At 39.9% G+C, this 19113-nt stretch overlaps 1 protein-coding gene across 1 annotated transcript; it reads right to left on the minus strand.

Moving 5' to 3' along the window:
* Positions 1-329: 329 nt before the first annotated feature.
* LOC147111897 (homeobox protein CDX-1-like) lies at positions 330-12592 on the minus strand. The gene is made up of 3 exons (XM_085999282.1): positions 11896-12592; positions 6869-7014; positions 330-5775 (listed from the first exon to the last, which is right to left on the minus strand). Exons 1-3 carry the CDS (start codon positions 12320-12322, stop codon positions 5584-5586), a joined length of 765 nt encoding a protein of 254 aa, XP_085855408.1. The 5' UTR covers positions 12323-12592; the 3' UTR covers positions 330-5583.
* Between the last annotated feature and the right edge of the window lie 6521 nt (positions 12593-19113).

Consider the following 19113-nt stretch of genomic DNA (forward strand, 5'->3'; position numbering starts at 1 on the left):
TCTGCAGTAAAAGTGCTTTTAAAGCTTCATACTTGCCATCGTTCGGCGGACTCTCGAGGAGGCTGACAACCCGCGAGGCCATGGTGCTGTCGAGGGCGGAGACCACGTAATAATAACGGGTTGAATCCGCTGGTACTCCCTGGATTGCAAATTGGGCTTCCACCTGGAAAAACCACGCGGCCGGTTGTTGCTCCCAAAACTGCGGCAGTTTGAGGGTGACGGCGTTCGTGTCCATGATGTAACTTCAACGAAAATTGTTCGAAGAAATCGGGGTCACCAATGTAGGAACTGGGGTTTCTAGCCGAAGAATTGAGGTCCGACTCAGAAAATCAAAAACAATAAAATTTAATGAACCAACGAAGCTGTACAGGAAACTGTAGGATACAATGCAAATAGGTCTGGTCTGCTTGAAAGCCTCTCTGGAACTGCTAGAAGGTTCCGAGCTCAACTGCTAGCAGGTTCCGAGCTCAACTGCTAGCAGGTTCCGAGCTCAACTGCTAGAAGGTTCCGAGCTCTACTGCTAGAAGGTTCCGAGCGCTGACGTCATGACGTCATCACGTTCTTCCCGCCGTTGAGAGATCACATGACAGATGGCATGACGTCATCACGCGGAGTACAGGAAAGAAGCCCTCGTACAGTTAACAGATACATTAAAGGTGCAGCCCCCAGCTGTACTACATTGCTGTCAAAAGTGATTATATACAATTGTCCGTAATCCTCTGGTGGTTCCGCCACACTATCATTAATAATTATATATGAATTGCGGATAAGAAAGTTTCTAGTTACCCTTTGGACGAGACCAGAGATAAATAACTTACACCATGCAATAGTGCCACCTGTTGGATAGAACTGATATAGGCAACTGGCGAGAAGGCGGTGGCCTGAGAGGGTCCCACCTTGGTTTAGAATGTAACCAAAGCATTCGGAATAATTTACTACAGGTGTAAGGGCTTCACCGAAGCGATCGACTAAATAACTTTTTCAAACATTTCTAATGCAATTTGAACTATTTGTAAGCTTGATTTAACAACCATCAACATTTCCCTTCACTCGAAAATTGATTACGACGTCTGTACCTGAAATCTTCTAAGATTCATTTAAATTGTGTTATAAATCCCAGGAAAGTACACAGAGAACTTTTGCAGTACTGACTGTAATGCAATATTAATGAGTGTAACAGGAAGAGAAATAACTTATCGGGCTGCTGCCTTTTAAATCCTTAATGAGTCAGCTCATACTCAGTATTAATGAGTGAAGCTAGATGCCACTCCTGATACAGTGAAGTGCATGCTGGAGAAAGAACATGAGACTGTTTAAGATCTTGGCGGTCCTGTAATAAGCAACTGAGTTAATTTTGTTTTAATGAATTTGCTTCAGCAAAATTTGTCAGTAGTTTAATGTCAGATTAAGCAAATGGTGACATCTGTCTTCCTAATAAGCAGCTGGAAATAATGGGAGCATGGTATCAGTAAGGAGGACATGATTAGGAAAGAACCCGAGGCAATTTATTTCCGAAACGTTATGCCCAACCTCGTGTATGCTGTTTTGATCAAGTGACCCATTACCAGAAGCAAGCTAATGCGAGTGGGAGTAGTCCAAAAGGGAAGTCAGTCTGCTAGCTATCGTGAAACAAACAGAAATATGAATTTAGAGGAGATTATAGAGATCTTACATGAGTTTGGAGAGCTCTAATCAATATTCCCATCCTGTCACAAGAGCGTTCTCTGAGATGAAGTTATCTTCCTAATATCTGAAGAGTGATTAGATGTGTCTTTACACTACTACTGTTGTGTTTTAAAAGCCATTCATTTGCAGGGTGATTGCAGCAGGAATTAATTTGAGAGGATAATGAACAGCTTTTTCTGTGCCAAGTTGGATGAGAATAAATTTTCAGAACTATTGAGTGCTCTCCAGAATCGTATTTTGTTTACAAATCTCAACTGTACTGGTTTGCACTCCCAACTCACTTTCTCTTCAATTGCCTGTGTGCTCGTTATTTACTTACGTATTCGGGTTTAGAAAAATTAAATATCAAATATTCTAAAACGCCCCTAACCTCTTTTATAAAAATGATATTTTGTAAACGAATCGTTTTCTCCTGCTGCAACTTTTGTTTTGTTTAGATTCGAATTAAAATGACCAAAAATTTAAAATGACAGAACATTACAATTACTAGGAAACAGTTCAAGATTGCAGAAGCTGCTGTGTGATCGCTAAACTTTATCAGAAATGGGGGAAAGATGTCTGAGCGAGCTGGTTCATGATTTAATAAATCTTCCATAAATATAGAAATGTGTTTCATGGGATTTTAAATACAATAGTTGATTTGTTTATATTAAATGAGATATAACTGACATACCGAGTAATATATTACCTGTATAGCATACTATGACTTTAAAGACCTCTATATTTTTACCTTACTTGGTAATGTAGTAATGTGATTAATTTAAGTTATTTTGATAGCCATTGGGTAGGAGGGGTTTGTGTTTTCATAATTACATATACGAAGCTCTTCCCTGTAGGGCATTAAGCCTTTCATGATATCTATCGTATTTCAAACTCCAATATTTTTCCGCCATTACTTTATTTGACAAATTATTCCAAGCAAGTGATCTCTTGAGTAAAGATATGTTTTCCTAGTATTTCCTAAATTTGTTTTGCGTTAATTTCCATTTATCTTCTATGTTCCAGCGTTCTTGGTACACTTTGAAGTACAAATGAAATTCTCCCTTGATGACATTTTGAGAGACTGTCAAATTCAAACTTCTCTATTTTTCCACATAGCTCGTCCCCTTTTACATTGGGGATCAGCCTTATAGTTAGTTATGTTCTGTACCATTTCCAATGTAAGTCCATCGTGTTTGTGGTGTGGTGCCCAAAACGAAGGGTGCTACAGATAGCAGTCTGCGACAGATAACTGCAGTCCGGGTCTAGCCAGGCAAGTACCCTACTTACGGTGCTTGGCTTCTGCCTGGCTGGAACTCAGTCTTGTTCAGGAGAGAGCTCTGTGCATGTGTGAATATATGTAGGCGAAGAATGCCTTCTCAACAGTTAAAAATGTATATGTTTGGAAAGTGACAAAGGGAGCGGCCCTGATCCCATGTTTAACTTGTCAGATACTTTAAAATGTATCACGGGGTCCAACCATTTGAGACAGGGCCTGAGACATCGAGGCAGCCAAGCACATTGTAAACAAGATTTTAACACCACGAAGATGTCAAGCACTCTGGTAGGTATAAAACCCGAGAGTTGCGAGACTACATCTTCCAAAAAACCACACACCGCTTTGCCCCTGAGTCAGGCCACAAACGCCAACACTAATCTTGCAATGTAAAGTGATCTGGCTCTTGCCATAACCCATGGGACTGTATATATCCTACTCTTCTGACAGTGTATCCCAACATGCTATGTGTTTTCGGTTCCCCATGCTGTCTGGACATTGAAAGTTGCGTGTCTATTATTCATTAGTTTGATATGTGTGGATATGTGAAGTCACTTATTTCATCTCACAGTATGGAACATTTTTTTGATCCGTGTAAAGCTACATTAGTAAGGCTGTTCAGATGTGTAGGGCCCTTGAAGCTGATGTTCTGTTTGGATGGAAGACAACTTGTAACAAGTCTAAAGTTGTTGAAGAGTTGGTTCCATTTGACCACAAACCTGGTTTATATTACACAGCTACCCATAAAAATGGAGCCATAACAGATTATCAAATGTACAAATGAAATACAGCTTTCCCCTACAGAAAGGTGCATAAAGTGAGTTTTTTTTTAATTCCTGAATTATTCCAATGTTCCTCAGGCCTATTCAATAAGTGGCAACAACCAGTTTTAGGAAACCGATTTGCTTAGAATTGGATACTGTTCAATAAAATATTTAACTCCAACAACTTTTCATTGGTATTTGTCAATGATACTGCAGTGGTCTTTATATACCACAGTTGTACCATATAACTTCCATCGGTTTTTATATGCCACAATTGAATATTGTGTTTTTATTTCGCCCGAATTAATACGTAGGCGCCTCACTACTCAATAATGTGCACGACCTTGTTGAAGGACTCTTGTGGTGCTTTGTATTTCACGCTGCCCTCCTTCCCAGTAGAAAGACACTAGCTTCATTGGCGCATATTTTGTTGTCTCACTCTTTGAAAACTTTTAATCTCCCCCAGCAGAACAATGCTGACTTTTGCCCTGTAACCATTGTACAAACAATCCTTCTGCTCAGGTTTGCCACCAAACACAGTTTATGGTCTGCCGTTTCACAGCAACGCATAGCAACGCCAGTCAACTCATCGGCAATAAGATCAATTATCTAGCTCTATTTATTCGATAGCATGTAGGAAGTATCAAAGTACGTTTTCCAGTACAATGAACAAAGTGATAGTGTGACCTATTCTACTCTCGCAATCAGCGGACCCTCACATGCCAATCGGCACAAAGGTTAAAGAGGCTGAATGACAGTTTGTATTAAATTAAATCTTCTCTCTATCCGTATTAATTTTTTATGGAACAAAATTAAAACGAAACACAAGTTAAATGTACTTGCATGTTGTTGGACAAAAGGTCTTCAGTATTACTAATATAGGTGTACCGTTCACCTTTTGCCTTCAATGGAAATTAAGGTTGGAGTGTAATACTGCCAAATAATATGGCAATTTGTAGAGAGGCCCCACATTTTACACACATGGGTAATTGCCAGGGTATTATAACTGCAACTTTCCAAAAGGTTCAACATTGTGGATGTCCTTGTGCAGTAAAGATGAAGCATTAGCAGATCGTTAAGCAATTGTCGGTGATCTCACTATTGTAAAACCAATCCATTAACTTCTGTGAAAGTGCTTTTCTCTCTTTCCAAATGCAACCGAAATGGATGATTTACTACTTCAATACCCTGGAGCCATCATAGCAACGAGAATGTGAGTCCCCCCACCCCCCCCCCAAAAAAAACAGTACTGAAAAATGACAATTAACTTCCCTACATCTAGTAAGATCAATCAAATTCTGTGATTTGGAACTCAGGCTTTGAAATCTACATTGTAATAAACTAGTCCGTTTACAACTAGCGCGTTAGATTTACAAAAGTATCTTTAAAAGGGAAAATATGGAACGTATATACATCGAAAGCTGAAAAACAATTAAAATAAGTACAGTACAATTCGGGCGCATTTCTGGGGAGGAAAGGGTTCACATTTGAAATGTCGAAATGCAACTGATAGTGTTTCTGAGGCCCAGATATAGCCTAGCAGTTGGCAACTATATTAAACAAAACATTTCACTGTTTTAAAGCCTGAAACACACGGGAGAACAATTCTCCAAATTACAATCGGTTCACATTGTCAGTACGCCAATGGCAAATCTTCAGTGCCCTTTAGCGATCAGAATCTCATAGCTGCTGGTTGAAGTCTGGAATAAAATGTCCCCAAAATTGTCAGATTTAAAAAGTCCAACGCTTCCATAATGTATCCCTGGAGTGCTGTAAAAAGTCTTCTTGGACACTGAAGAATCTGGAGCTCCTCGCTTAAGGAGGTGCCAGTCCACACTTGCCCCCTGTCTCTGTATATCTCTATACAGCTGAAGGTGCTCACTGAGAGACCGTGCCAGGTAAGGCCCCGCCGCTGGCAGCCAGTACTCCGCCGTTAGTAACCGAAAGAGAAGCGGCTGTCCCGGGAGGAGCCGGGCTGAGCTGGGCCGAGCCCTGCTGTGACTGCTGTTGCAACTTCTTCTTGGTCATCTTTCGCTCCTTTGCTCTTCTGTTCTGAAACCAGATCTTTACCTAAAAATGCCGAAATGAAAAATAACTTAGCACAGTACCACAAAGACCAGTTTCCATTCAACTTGTGTTAACGAGAATCGCTGCCCCGGGATACAGGCAGGGATTAGAACGTTCAGACTGTATAAATTACAAAAACACCAACTGAATCAATTTTTAATAATTTGAAGAACATTGATGAGTATATGTAAAGTATAATTTCTGATATTTACGTTGCTTTTTAAGACTTGGTTTTCACCCGAATACCCGACCACAGAAACCTACACATAAAGTTACCTTTAGCTGCTTGTAATAAACGTGTTCAGATTTACACAGCGGGTCTTTGCTACTCTCTTAAGAATAAATCAGCCTTTTTCAGAAAAAAAGAATAAATCAGCCATGGGGGCAGGGGGGATGAGCGGGGTCAAAAACTTGACGGAAATGTACGAATAACTGCTAGAAATATGATATCTTACAAATGTAATTATATTAGCTGCAGCACCTAATTGAAGCTGAATGTACGGTAGATTGGGAGATTAATTTTCAGCTTACTAAATCAGCTTGTTTTACAATAATTGTAAAATCACAGCCGGAAATTAAAACCCATCAGATTTACTGCCCATGTATTGCACAGGGTCTGTGATGAATGGAAGTTTAGAATCTCTCCTGGTTGCTGATCTCGCTAACCTTAGTTCTGAGCCTCTCTTGTTAAACCACAAGCCCCGGCTGCCGCGATATAGATGGAATTTACCCCCTAGATATAGTTGTAACTCAAAACTTTTGGAAGGACATCCTTTGAACGACTGCCACTTGCAAAACAAAACATATCTCAAGATTTATACAGAGCAATTACAACGACTGTATACTCCACAGTGGGTTTCTTACTACATATTGGTTTATATGGTTACATTTTCAAGAGTCGTTTTCAACATGCCCCGTGGTTTGTGAATTCGTCTTCCCCCTCAATCAGAGATGGAAGAAGAAATCGGTTTAGAGATTATTCGCAAAGTAGCGTGTGCAAGCCGCTCTCTGAATATGCTGCCAACGCGCCAAAGTGGCAGCTCTTAGGTTTGGTTTGGGTCTGCTGAAGGAGCGCGATTTCAGTGCTGTGACGAACCTGTCTCTCAGAAAGCCCCAAATTAGCTGCCAGCTCCGCTTTGCGCCGGATAGTGATGTAGCGACTGTAATGAAACTCTTTCTCCAGCTCCAGCCTCTGGTGATCTGTGTACACCACCCGATATTTGTCCTTTGTTCTCGTTTTATCTGCAAGAAAAGGAGTAGAAGCGCATATAATAAAAAGAAAATAAATGCTATACTATTGTGACGTCGATTCTTTAGGATTAGTGAAACCTTTATAGGGGTATAAAATGGAACACTGATTAAACTTCATTATTAGGTAGTTAAGTATCTGATAAATATTACTGAAAGTGCAGCAATGTCGTTTCTTGTGTTGGCAGTTTGCCGAGCTGATCTGAAAACCTTCCGAAATATTTTGTGTCCGTGTCATGAACATACACCATGGCTGCTTGTACCTTCATATATATATATATAAAATAAATATATTTCACAGTTCACAAGAGAAATGTTAGCATTTTTAGTTTCTCTGAGATAACTGAGAATTGACTGCCTATAAAGACGATTGATTTGAAGGGCTCAAAAACGCAAAAGAATAAATACATGCCTTTGCAAATTAGAATAAAAGGTTAAATGAGGTCAATCGATAGTTGAACCCAGATGTTTAACCAGGGCACAGAAAGACATGAGTCTTAACCTACAGAGTGCTGTAAAGGCCACGCTCCCCAGGAGGCAAAAAAGAGCATATCCTAAATGTATATGCCTGGTTTTATTGTGCAACTTAAATTATACATCTCCCAACGCTGCTTTTTCTCAATTCTATTGTCGACTATTTACTACTGCCCAGTATCGATTTTCTAACTTTTATATTTCTTCTGTATGCCCGTGATCAAATGATTCTTCGAGAAGTGCGCAGATCGATGAAGTTGTTGCATAACTAACGACACCCGTCTCATTTTCTGGCAGACCTACAACGTCTTTCGCTTTCTCGAAATGGAACAGTTTCGGGTGAGAGATGGAACTTCGGGTCATTTACCAACAGGTGCATCTTCCCGTCCACACTTATAATGTCACTTGCTGGACACGTCTGACAGAGCGGGCTTTTTTAACATTAAAGGAAACGACACTGGCGGAGGAAACTTGAACATCTGAGTCAAAATGAGTAAAGGTTCTGAGATGAGATTGGAAAGAAATTGACCAAAATCCCGATGATTTTGAGCTTGTTTCTCAAGGTGTTTTAAGAAACTTAAACTGATTTATTTTACAACGATTTTGATTAGTCTTATTCATTAACCAACGCCGAAAGCACAGCACCGCACAAGGCCAAACTTCAGATTCAGAAATCGTAGCTGAAACAGTTTGTGTTAATCAATAATGAATATGTGGGAAATATTGATCCCTTGTGTGTATTGTGGCTGATTTAGGTCAAACACTGGCCCGGTTGAAGTAACATCAAGAGCTAATCGACATTACTGATCTACCCACATCCGACCAAACCAATGCCAGAGGTTGTCAGTAATACAGTTCAGTAGGTTGATAAATGGTATTTTATGGGACAAAAGTTAATTCGGGTGCATTTTGACAAAACAGGCGACGGTCAAACATGTCCAAGGAAAGCGACGGGTCCTTAACTTAAACATTAAAATAACCTGCACAACGAAAGTCTTTCCGGGCAATGCGGCATCTGAATATTATGGGAATGTTCACCCTCTACAAAAAAAATGAAAACCGCCAGAGACCTACGGCGGTTCCTAACTATCTAATCTCCCCGTTGGTAATACAGGACAAATAGGTGCGTTGCGTGAGGTGCAGCTGTGTTCACGTATAAGGATGGGAACTGCTTAAGGTGCTATATAGGTGGAAGTTGTTGTATTGTTGTAGTTAAAATCGGATTTAATAATTACGCTCGTTTATCTATTTGCGCCGTGAATCGAGCGGTTGTTGGGCGGAATGCAGGCATAGTTCGCGCTCCATATCACAAAAATCTTTTTTTGCCTGTAGTTAGATGTTCAACGCCGGCAGGCTGACTTTGTTCAGGTAATTCGCTGCAAACCGCAACAAGAGCACCCCGCGAAGAAACATGTCTGATCCGGGGACACTGTATACAGCTGTTTAAAGGGGAACACGGCTCAAACAATGCAGTACAAGGCGATCTTATCAAAGTGATGTTTTCAGTGGTGGAATAACAAGCCCATTCTGTTTGAATTACCACTCCTGAACAAATGGCGGCAGAACCTTTCATCACAAACCTCAGCGCATTTACATTTAAAACCCCATTCCTAAAGACAGAAGAATGCTAAAGAATTTCAATGGGAACCTGCTTCAAAGATCAAGATTGGCTCTTGGGGCGGGGGCGCATACGGGCATTTGGAGAACGCAAAAAATTGATCTGACAAATGTACTTTTAAAAAGACACATTAATCATCTAAAACACATGGCTTATCTCGTGGAGCAAGAATTACACAAATAATCCCTGGGTGCTGAATGGAAGGGTCAGCCAACCCATTGGGAACGGGATCAGGTTCTTGATTATATTTTCCCTCGAGTTCACCCAAAGCGCAATTCTGTATAAACTTGATAAAAGTAAAACAAAGGCACACACTTTAAAAAGACATATTTTCGTACTTGCACACATTCTACATTATAAATATTTATTTTTCGACTTCGGCTCTACTTTCTTTTGCCTTCTTGTAACCAGCATTGTTTAGTAAATTGAAGGCACTAAAAAAACTATTACATTTGCAACTCAAACTCTTGCAGTTTCTACATTTCAGGCGTGGGTTGTGTCTCTTTTCTTCGTTATCATTCTGAATTTGGAACATTAATATGCTGCAAAATTAATTGCCACAAGTATCATTTGTTATCAAAAACAAATTTCAGAAACGTTCTTTGGAGCTCATTGACGTTTACGTTAGTCACAGGTAACACTTCGTTAGTTGGAATGAGTAACATTTATTGTTCTGTGATGGCCTGGGAACTGAACGGGATCATGCAGAAATGTCAAAATTCTTTATTTGCTGCGAAACTCGCCACCCTTTTCCGGGAGATTGGCGGAACAATGGACTGGGGCTGGTAGAAAAAGGTGTATATCAAAGCATTTCATGTTGAAAGGTCGTGACACACAAGAGATCAACCATCAGTCTGCGGTTTGGAGAAGGGGAAATACAATTAATAAATTAAAGAGATCTGGGCTCCATGCAAGTCTTCGGACTAAAATAAATTTACATTACAACTAAGCCCGGCGCCTGGTCGTGCTGCCTCCTCTCCAGTTTACATTTTAGTTTGAACATTTGACCTGTAACAAGACCGGCAACGACAAGTTCACTTAGTATCTTCCACTCGACCAAGGACTGAGGACTTTGCAAATCAAAGGAGCAATTCTTCCACATTGCAGCAAGGCTCGGAGATTTCACTTGTAACCGTCAAAAATAGATCTCAGAAAATTGCGAACTGTGAGAAATGTTAATCTTGCACCAATTTTGCTCCCAATCTCGATGTTAAATCAACGATTTTAAACTCTAACCAAGTCCAGATGCGTCCTGCAAAGCTGTAAGGCTGCGTTGGTTTGGAATACTGGTTGAAGAGTGAATATGAGAGAAACTATAACCATCTATGTTTGTACACAAACCGGGAGAAGCGAAACAATCTGGTTTCTCGGATTGCCGTGGAAATATTTTGTGAAAGTTAATGTTAATTAGCCAAGGATGGAGAATGGTTCTTTTACACCTTCAGTACTTCAAGTGCGCTCAATTCTGGGCGGGGGAGGCAGAAGTCATTCTAAGTTACAGTATGCGAGTGGTAAACCAGTTTTCAGATCGGCTATTTATAAAAGAATACAGTTTAGTGCTTAGAAAATAGCGGGTACTAATAAAAGTATTTGCTTAATGACTCAGAAACAATTGTCAGTCGACACTGTTCAGTGATTTATATGGCCGAAATTGGTTATAAAATCTTCGAATGTCGATAACAGGATTTGGAATTATTGCAATTAAAGTATGTCTCCGCATTTTAAGAGCCTTATCAGGATGCTAATGAATAAATTAAGGTGAAAAAAGCAGAAGAAATAGCCGTCACAAAACTGCGTTATAAATTTACTGCCATTCATTTATACATTAATAATAATGCTATTATGCTAGCCTGTTACAGCCAGTGTCCACATGAGAAAGTACCGACTATAATAAATACTGCTTACCTCGCAGTACAATGCATACATGGAACTGGTCTTTCAGATAACATTATAGAAAGCATTCTGACACGGTATTACCTCCTCATTTATTAGTGTTTAAGCGGAATTTCCTTGACAGATTGACAGTGTATGATACATATTATAAATAGATCATTGGTACATATATTAAGGCTGTCTACATCAAGATCTCCTTTGCAGGTCTGGTGGGTGTCCAATTCAAGGTAAGTAGAAAGGCTGTCTTTAAGAAATCGCTGTTTATTATACAAATAATTTTAGCAGGGAACATATCAGCTTTTACAGATTTTTTTTAGAAAAATAATTTACTAGATGCCTTTCGGGGTTGGAATAATACTTATTTACATTGATTCCGATGAAGAGAAGCCGGGCTTTTAATTTGCTTGTCAAAAAAGTGCGATCAATTTCTCAAGAAGCGGGTGGTTTTATGGCAGTGGAGTTACAAGCACCACAATCATATTATTTTCTAAGATGCTCTGCACTCTACGTAGATTGGAGGAGACTTTTATATTCACATTTTATATATATATATATATAAATGTAATACGATGGAAACACGATGACAGTTCGAGAGAAAACAACTCTCTATGGCCTTTGCTGAAGGGCTGGGCTATTCTCTACAAATAAGTAAGGGCCAATTTAAGAAGGCAACAATCTTTAACACTCGTTACAAGTGAGGCGAGAGAATGTTTATAACAGAAATGTAATAGTAGTTGCATACAAGGCGTATTAAGCAGCAATTTGCTTTTTCAGGGCGATGCTATGGGGGTGGTAAAGCGACTCTGGCAGTAATGTGAAAATGGAGTACTGGGAACAACCCCTCTATCACATTCTGCTTGGGAGTTTCAAGGCACAACACACAATCTTACCCGTTGCTGATAGCTGCTGGCTTGGTTTCCTCATCCATTGGTAAGGGTTGCGCCTTTGGCTGTTGGGGGAATGCTGTTCCAGAAGGTTATTATTTAAAGGCTGTATCACACCAGATCCCGGGGTCTGAACCGAGCTATAATCTGTGGGGTTGTAAGAGAGAGTCCCTGGTGAGGTGTTGATGGCGTGGACCGTGTTTGTCGGTGCCGCGTAAGCACTCCAGTCTTCCCGGGGAGGGCCATAAGGAGAAGGCCAGGATCCTGAAGATTGCGGGTGATTGTCCAGGTTTACCCCGGGTACATGATAACCAGCATAGTCCGGGTACTGTGGTGGGCTGACGAAATTCTGAGCGCCCAGGTTGATGCCAGAATGCCGGACGGACCCTGAGTACATGCTCATGTCTTTATCCAGAAGATAGCTCACGTACATGTTGGCGATAGGGCGCAATCGGCATGCTGCTTTGGAGAAATCCAGATTATTATTTGCAGGACTTTCTTTTTCCTGGTTTGCCTTTAACAGTGTCTCTCCGAAGGCGATCAGGGCGATCCGCCCGTGTCCCACATGATTAACGATTGTTTACAAGCTTCTATTAGTAATGGCAAACTAAAGGCAGGTGACGTCAACTAATTCGTACAGCCAAAGATTTGCATTTAAAAAGATAAGGAGACAGGAGCGACTCGATCAAGAGTTGCATATTCAACCAAGTATTGTTTGTGAAGCTTCCTCCTTCTATTCCAACCTTCCGCACTTTAACCTCAACGCTCCTGATAGTAAAATCATTAATCACATTCAGAAACTTAAAAAAAATCAGCTTTGGAAAGTTAACTGGTTCTGCAGGTAACGAGAGTGGCCCAGACAAGAGAGGTGGAAGTGACCAGTCACACAAGGTTCAAAAGGCGGCAGATTCGTCCAGTTATATATCACATCATGGACACATTATTCAGTATTCATTTCAAGCTATATCATAAATATATATATGTGTGTGTGTGTGTGTGTGTGTGCACAGTTTTGGTCTCCTTATCTGAGGAAGGATATACTTGCCATTGAGGGAGTGCAACGAAGGTTCACTAGATTGATCCCTGGAATGAGAGGATTGTCCTATGAGGAAAGATTGAGTAGATTGGGCCTATACTCTCCGGAGTTTAGAAGAATGAGAGGTGATCTCCTTGAAACATATAAGATTCTGAGGGGGATTGACAGGTTAGATGCTGAGAGGCTGTTTCCCCTGGCTGGAGAGTCTAGAACTAGGGGGCATAGTCTCAGGGTAGGGATTTAAGACTGAGATGAGGAGGAATTTCTTCACTCAGAGGGTTGTGAATCTTTACCCCCAAAGGGCTGTGGTTGCTGAATGGTTGAGTATATTCAGGGCTGAGATAGATATATTTTTGGACTCTAGGGGAATCAAGGGGTATGGGGATCAGGTGGGAAAGTGGAGTTGAGGGCGAAGATCAGCCATGATCTTATTCAATGGCGGAGCAGGCTAGAGAGGCCGAATGGTCTACTCCTGCTCCTATTTCTTATGTTCTTATGTGGAGAGAGAGAGAGAAAATAACTGGTCCCATGATGAAATCAGCCTGAAAACGTTACACCAATTTAGTAAAATCTAATTACAAGCATAATCAAATGCTTTACTGTTATATATACTGGACAGTGGGAAACCAACATAAGACTTATAATTTACACAGAACTCAAATACCAATAAATAAGTTTGTGTCTTCGGAAGGCACAGTAATCTCGAAATCGAGCTAGGGGTTTATCTGCGTTCTGACATTTCAAAGTTTAGGGCGCAGTGACCACAAAATAAAACTCCTCACAGAGAGCCATTTTATGAAAAATGATTTTGATAGCGAGTGAATCCTCAGCCAGAGAGTCGCTGCAAAGAGTGGGAAATGTTGCATTGCTTTGCAGCGTGCTCATTCCCTTTGGTAGAACAGGAAGTTGGGTGAACTTGTAGTTGCAATACATTATTTGTCAAATGCTAAATGTTCAACTGAGTGAAATCGAGTTTGAAAGTTAGCAGGACAACAGCGGATAAACGTGTATTATTTATGTATTGCTCAGGGCTCATGATTCTAATGAGGAGACGCTTTACACCCATGACTTATTTGAGATGAAACAGATTTTACAGAAATAGACCGAATTTGATTGAATAAATGGTGCATGTCATTAATTTTAACTTGACAAATTATTTACAAAAAACCTCTGGAAGCAGAATGAAAATTCAGAAATGCTAGTAATAATCTGAATAAATAACTAGAATATAAACAAAAACATGCATACCTTTCTTGGGAGCGGAATCATAAGTCGTAAATTGATCAGTAATTTTATATAAATAGGATTTCGAGATTCTCGGATTTTTCAGTTTGATTTCACTTGCAAAGTTAATATTTCAAAGAAATGCCAAGGAGTTGGATATGACATTTTGTATCTAACACCAGAAAGTGCATTTATGAAACTGACTGGACAAATAGGGTTTTATTATTCAAAATAAAAACACACCAGAATACACGGAAACAATTCCCCAGATAAACCTGAATAGAAACTAAATGTTTTGGTTTGCGCAGAAAGGTTGATTCGTGTATTGAAATCTAATCTGCGGAAGGATTTTTGAACATTAATCCTGTTCTCGTTCCAAATTGCTGCATAGAAGTTGCATAAACCTAATCAAAGTTATGTCTGAAATTGATCTTTTGGTTTGACGTTGAGACACTGAACAGTAAAAAAAAAACAAGCACCATATACACACACGTGAATATTCTCCAAATTTGAAAATACAACCACACAAATTATTTTGATGTTCTCGACCCAATCTGCACAATTATTTTTGACGAGACCGACATTAGTAAACTGACCCATTGGGTTAGGGTGTCGATCGTTGTTAAAATATACTTTATAATCTACATACAATATATGTGACGACGTGAAAAGTGCATCTTTTCTCCTTACGCTTTGTGCGTGTATCCTTACTGGGCAATGTCTAGAGAAGTGGACGTTGAGGGCATTTCCACAAAAGTCTTCATTTTCTTGCGGTACCGCAACTTAGTTGCTTCTCAATGACTACAAAGCAAAGAAATATAAAAACTATATTAAGTGTATTAATTACTTAGAATACGGTATCACATTTCGTCCTACACAATATAATGATGCACATCATGTTATTGTGGAATATATTAGTGAAGCGATCGTGTTTTATCTTACAAACGACCGCCATAGAACATAATAATCTATTCATGTATGTGCTGTTAGTCCCATTATTTGTAATGTTTCGTAATATTATTCCAACATTTCAAGCCTTGCGAGAACAAACTCTACATAGTTTATATTTATGTATATACGGATCTTTGCCATATGTAACCCTAGTACTAGAATTATTTGAAAGGGTATTTTACCTTCTGGTGCAGGTTTTGACATGTTACTGCCATCCTGTCTTGGAGTGCAAGTACAATTGATAGTTAGGGACCGTAGTAATTTCCAAACTGTCCTGGCAATATCATCAACATGTTTGGAATCATGCTGATATTTTAAATCCCTCAGTGATACTGGAAACCTTTCGGTGACAATTATTTTTGTATTTTTGAAACAACAAAAACGTATTTATTTAATAGAAACGAGCCAGAAAAAAAAATATTCGCTATAGTTTTAAAGTAAAACTGTGACCATTCGAAGTCCCCACCTCTCACTTCTGGCCTCCGAAGTCGATCCCATGTTAGTGGCTAATTTTAAATCACCGTATGCGAATTTGATGAAGCAATAAACTGAAAATACAGTTTAAAAAGGCGATAAAACTGACAAAAGTTGCTGTCACTTGAATTATATTGCATGATGATTGTGCTTCATAAATTTCAGCTCCGAGTTGTCTGCCCTGTGAACACCTTTCAGATCCTGTAATCTCAAAGTGATAAATGACCATTACAATACAATACAATACAAATCGCTTTATTGGCATGATAAGGTACATCTTATGTTGCCAAAGCATCAAAATACATTTATGGTTGAACACATAAACGCGGTTCCATTCATACAGTGTATAAACAGGTATATCCCTGAGTTTATAAATATATTTTCGCCTTGTTTATATATACTCTTGTCTTAGTTTACTGGTTGTCCCTCTGTTCATGGCAAGCTGTAACATAGTGTGCCGCCAGTGTTACACAGCTTCTCTCCTCCCCCAGTAGGAATGGGAGTTTTTGGTTGTCAGTCAGATTTCTGAATTCAGGGCATATTTGTGAGAATTTTTGATAGAAATTCTCTCTGATGCCCTGATATTTTCCACAGGCTGTGAGGAAGTGCATCTCTGTCTCAACTACTCCCTGACTGCAGTGAGAGCATATCCTGTCTTCTCTTGGCAGCCTGGTCTGCCTGTGTCTGCCTTTTTCGATCGCTAGGCTATGTTCGCTAAGTCTGTACCTTGTCAAGGTTCTTCTCAGTTTGTTATCCTTTACCATGGTCAGGTAATCAGCTATGTTGTATTGTCTGTTTAGGGCCAAGTAGCAATTGAGTTTGCTTTGGGTTTTTGTTGTTTCTGCCCAATATGACAGATATTTTTCCTTTTGCTTAGCGACGATTGTGTTGGGTCGAATTCTTTGTGTTACCCTGTCACTGTCCTGGGACTGGTTATTGTTAGTATTGCTATTAGTTACTTTATTGAGTCCCAGGACTAGTTGACTGAGGGTATTCTTCTTTATGGTCAGCTCTTGGCATTTCAGGGCGTCGTAGTGATAGCATTGGGGGTTGCTCATTTGTAGGTGATTCCAAAATTTGGTGGCTCTTTTTTGGATAGTGATTATTAATGGGTATTGGCCTAGTTCCGCCCTGCATGCGTTGTTTACTGTTTTCCTTTGAGTCCGGAGGATACTTTTACAGAATTCCGCATGTAGGATCTCAATTGGGTGTTTGTCCCATTTTGCAAAATCTTGTTGTGTTAGTGGTCCCCAGACCTCACTGCCATAGAGTGCAATTGGTTCAATTACTGATTTGAAAATTTTGAGCCAAATGCTAATTGGGATTTCTATTTGGATTGATTTTTTGATGGCATAGAAAGCCCTTCTTGCTTTCTCTTTCAGTTCATTCACAGCCAGTTTGAAGTTTCCCGTAGAACTGATTTTTAAGCCCAAGTATGTGTAGTGAGTGGTTTGTTCAATTTTGGTTGTTCCTACTGTGAAATTTATTGTGGGTCCATGTTGTTTGGATCTTTGCTGGAACACAAGGACTTTGGTTTTTTGGGGATTTATTGTCAGGGCCCAAGTCTGGCAGTACGACTCCAGCAGGTCCAGGTTCTGCTGTAGACCCTCCTTAGTTGGTGACAGCAGAACCAGGTCGTCGGCATAGAGGAGGAATTTAACCTTGGATTCATATAGGGTGAGGCCGGGTGCTGTAGATTGTTCAAGTAGTTTTGCCAATCCATTAATGTAAATATTAAAGAGTGTCGGTGAGATTGGCGAGCCCTGCGTCACCCCCCGCCCCTGTGGGAAGTATTTTGTTTGTTTGTCTCCAATTTTAACTGCACATTTATTGTTTGTATACATTGATTTAATTACATCATATGTTTTACCTCCTACCCCGCTTTCGATAAGTTTCAGGAATAAACCGTCATGCCAGATGGAGTCGAAAGCCTTCTGGAAATCTACAAAGCATGCGTAGATTTTGCTTTTGTTATGGTGAACGTGTTTGTCAATTAGGGTCTGTAGGGTGAAGATATGATCGGATGTTCTATAGTTTGGCAGGAATCCAATTTGGCTTTTACTCAAGACATTGTGCTCTTCAAGGAAGTTTATAAGTCTTTTGTTTATGATGCTACAGAATACCTTCCCCAGGTTACTGTTTACACAGATGCCTCGATAGTTGTTTGGGTCGATTTTGTCCCCACTTTTGTATATGGGTGTTATGAGTCCTTTGTTCCAGATGTCAGGGAAATAACCGACACTCAGAACCAAGTTGAAGAGTTTTAGGATAGCCAGTTTCAGTTTGTCGTCTGCGTGTTTAATCATCTCGTTTAGTATGCCGTCTGTCCCGCAAGCTTTTCCTGGTCGCAGGTCCTTGAGTTTTTCAAGAAGTTCTTTTTCTGTTATTATGGCGTCTAGCGGGTTTTGGTTATCTTTTATGGCCATTTCAAGCTTTTCAAGTTTTTTGCGTATTTGGTGTTGCTCTGGTCCTAGTGTGTTTTTCTGGTATAATTTTTCAAAGTGGTTTACCCATGTGTCCCCATTTTGAATGGACAAATCGTCGTGTTGTTTTTTGTGTAGTGTTTTCAAGTTGTCCCAGAAACAATTCGACTCAATGGATTCCTCCATGGAGCTGAGTGTATTCTTAATAAATTGCTCTTTTTTGGTCCTGAGTGTGTTTCTGTATTGTGTTAGCGTCTGACAATAAGTAAGGCGTAATTCCTCGTTTTCTGGATGTCTGTGTTTTTGGTTTGATAGTTTTCTAAGTTTTTTCCTCATGTTATGGCAATCATGGTCAAACCATTTTTCATAGTTTTTTGTTTTGGGTTTGTTCTTGCGAGCTTTCAAGTTTGCATTTGTTGCCAAATTATCAAAAATATTGTTTAGTTTACTAACTGCCCGGTTTACGCCTTCTTTATTGTGAGTGTATATGTTATCCAGAAAGGTGTCTAAGAGAGCTTGAGTTGATGCATTGCTAATTGTTTTCTGGTATTTTTCCGTGTCGTTTTTGGCCCATCTGTACGATTTTTTGGTGTTGTACAGTTTACTGGGTTGTGTTTCTATGTTGTTTGTTTCTGTCTTTTTGAGAAACATAGTAATTTGACTGTGATCTGACAGTGTTGTTTGTGGTTTGACTGTGAATGCTCTGAAAGAGGATGGGTCCAAGTCTGTAATCATATAGTCTACTGTGCTGCAGCCAAGAGGTGAGCAGTAGGTTGATCTTCCTAGGAGGTCTCCTATGAACCTACCATTGACAATGTACAGACCCAGGTTTCGACAGAGCTGTAGTAGCTGTTTACCGTTGGTATTTGACTGCTTGTCGCAGTTATGCCTGTATGGAAGGGAAGGGATGTCAAAGTGGTTATTCCCGAATACGTAATTGTTTCCCTGATTATTGGTGAAGTCTGGTTCTTCGCCCGTTCTTGAATTGAGGTCCCCACAGATCAACACGTTCCCCTGGGCCTGGTATTGGATAATTTCCCCCTCCATGTTGGAGAAGGTGTCCTCTTTGTAGTACGGGGAATCGATTGGAGGGATATAAAGTGCGCAAATGTAAAC

The sequence above is a fragment of the Somniosus microcephalus genome, chromosome 10, assembly GCF_052327205.1.
Source record: "Somniosus microcephalus isolate GS21.2 chromosome 10, FLI_Smic_1.0, whole genome shotgun sequence".
Lineage (NCBI taxonomy): Eukaryota > Metazoa > Chordata > Chondrichthyes > Squaliformes > Somniosidae > Somniosus > Somniosus microcephalus.

What these genes read in the sequence shown, in the direction of transcription:
- LOC147111897 (XM_085999282.1), bottom strand. Translation starts at nt 12,322, where the DNA reads ATGTACGTGAGCTATCTTCTGGATAAAGACATGAGCATGTACTCAGGG. An exon ending in CCAGCAGCTATCAGCAACGG is followed by an intron (nt 7,015 to 11,895) that starts GTAAGATTGTGT and finishes CTTTTCTTGCAG; the next exon opens with ATAAAACGAGAACAAAGGAC. An exon ending in TGGGGCTTTCTGAGAGACAG is followed by an intron (nt 5,776 to 6,868) that starts GTTCGTCACAGC and finishes CGGCATTTTTAG; the next exon opens with GTAAAGATCTGGTTTCAGAA.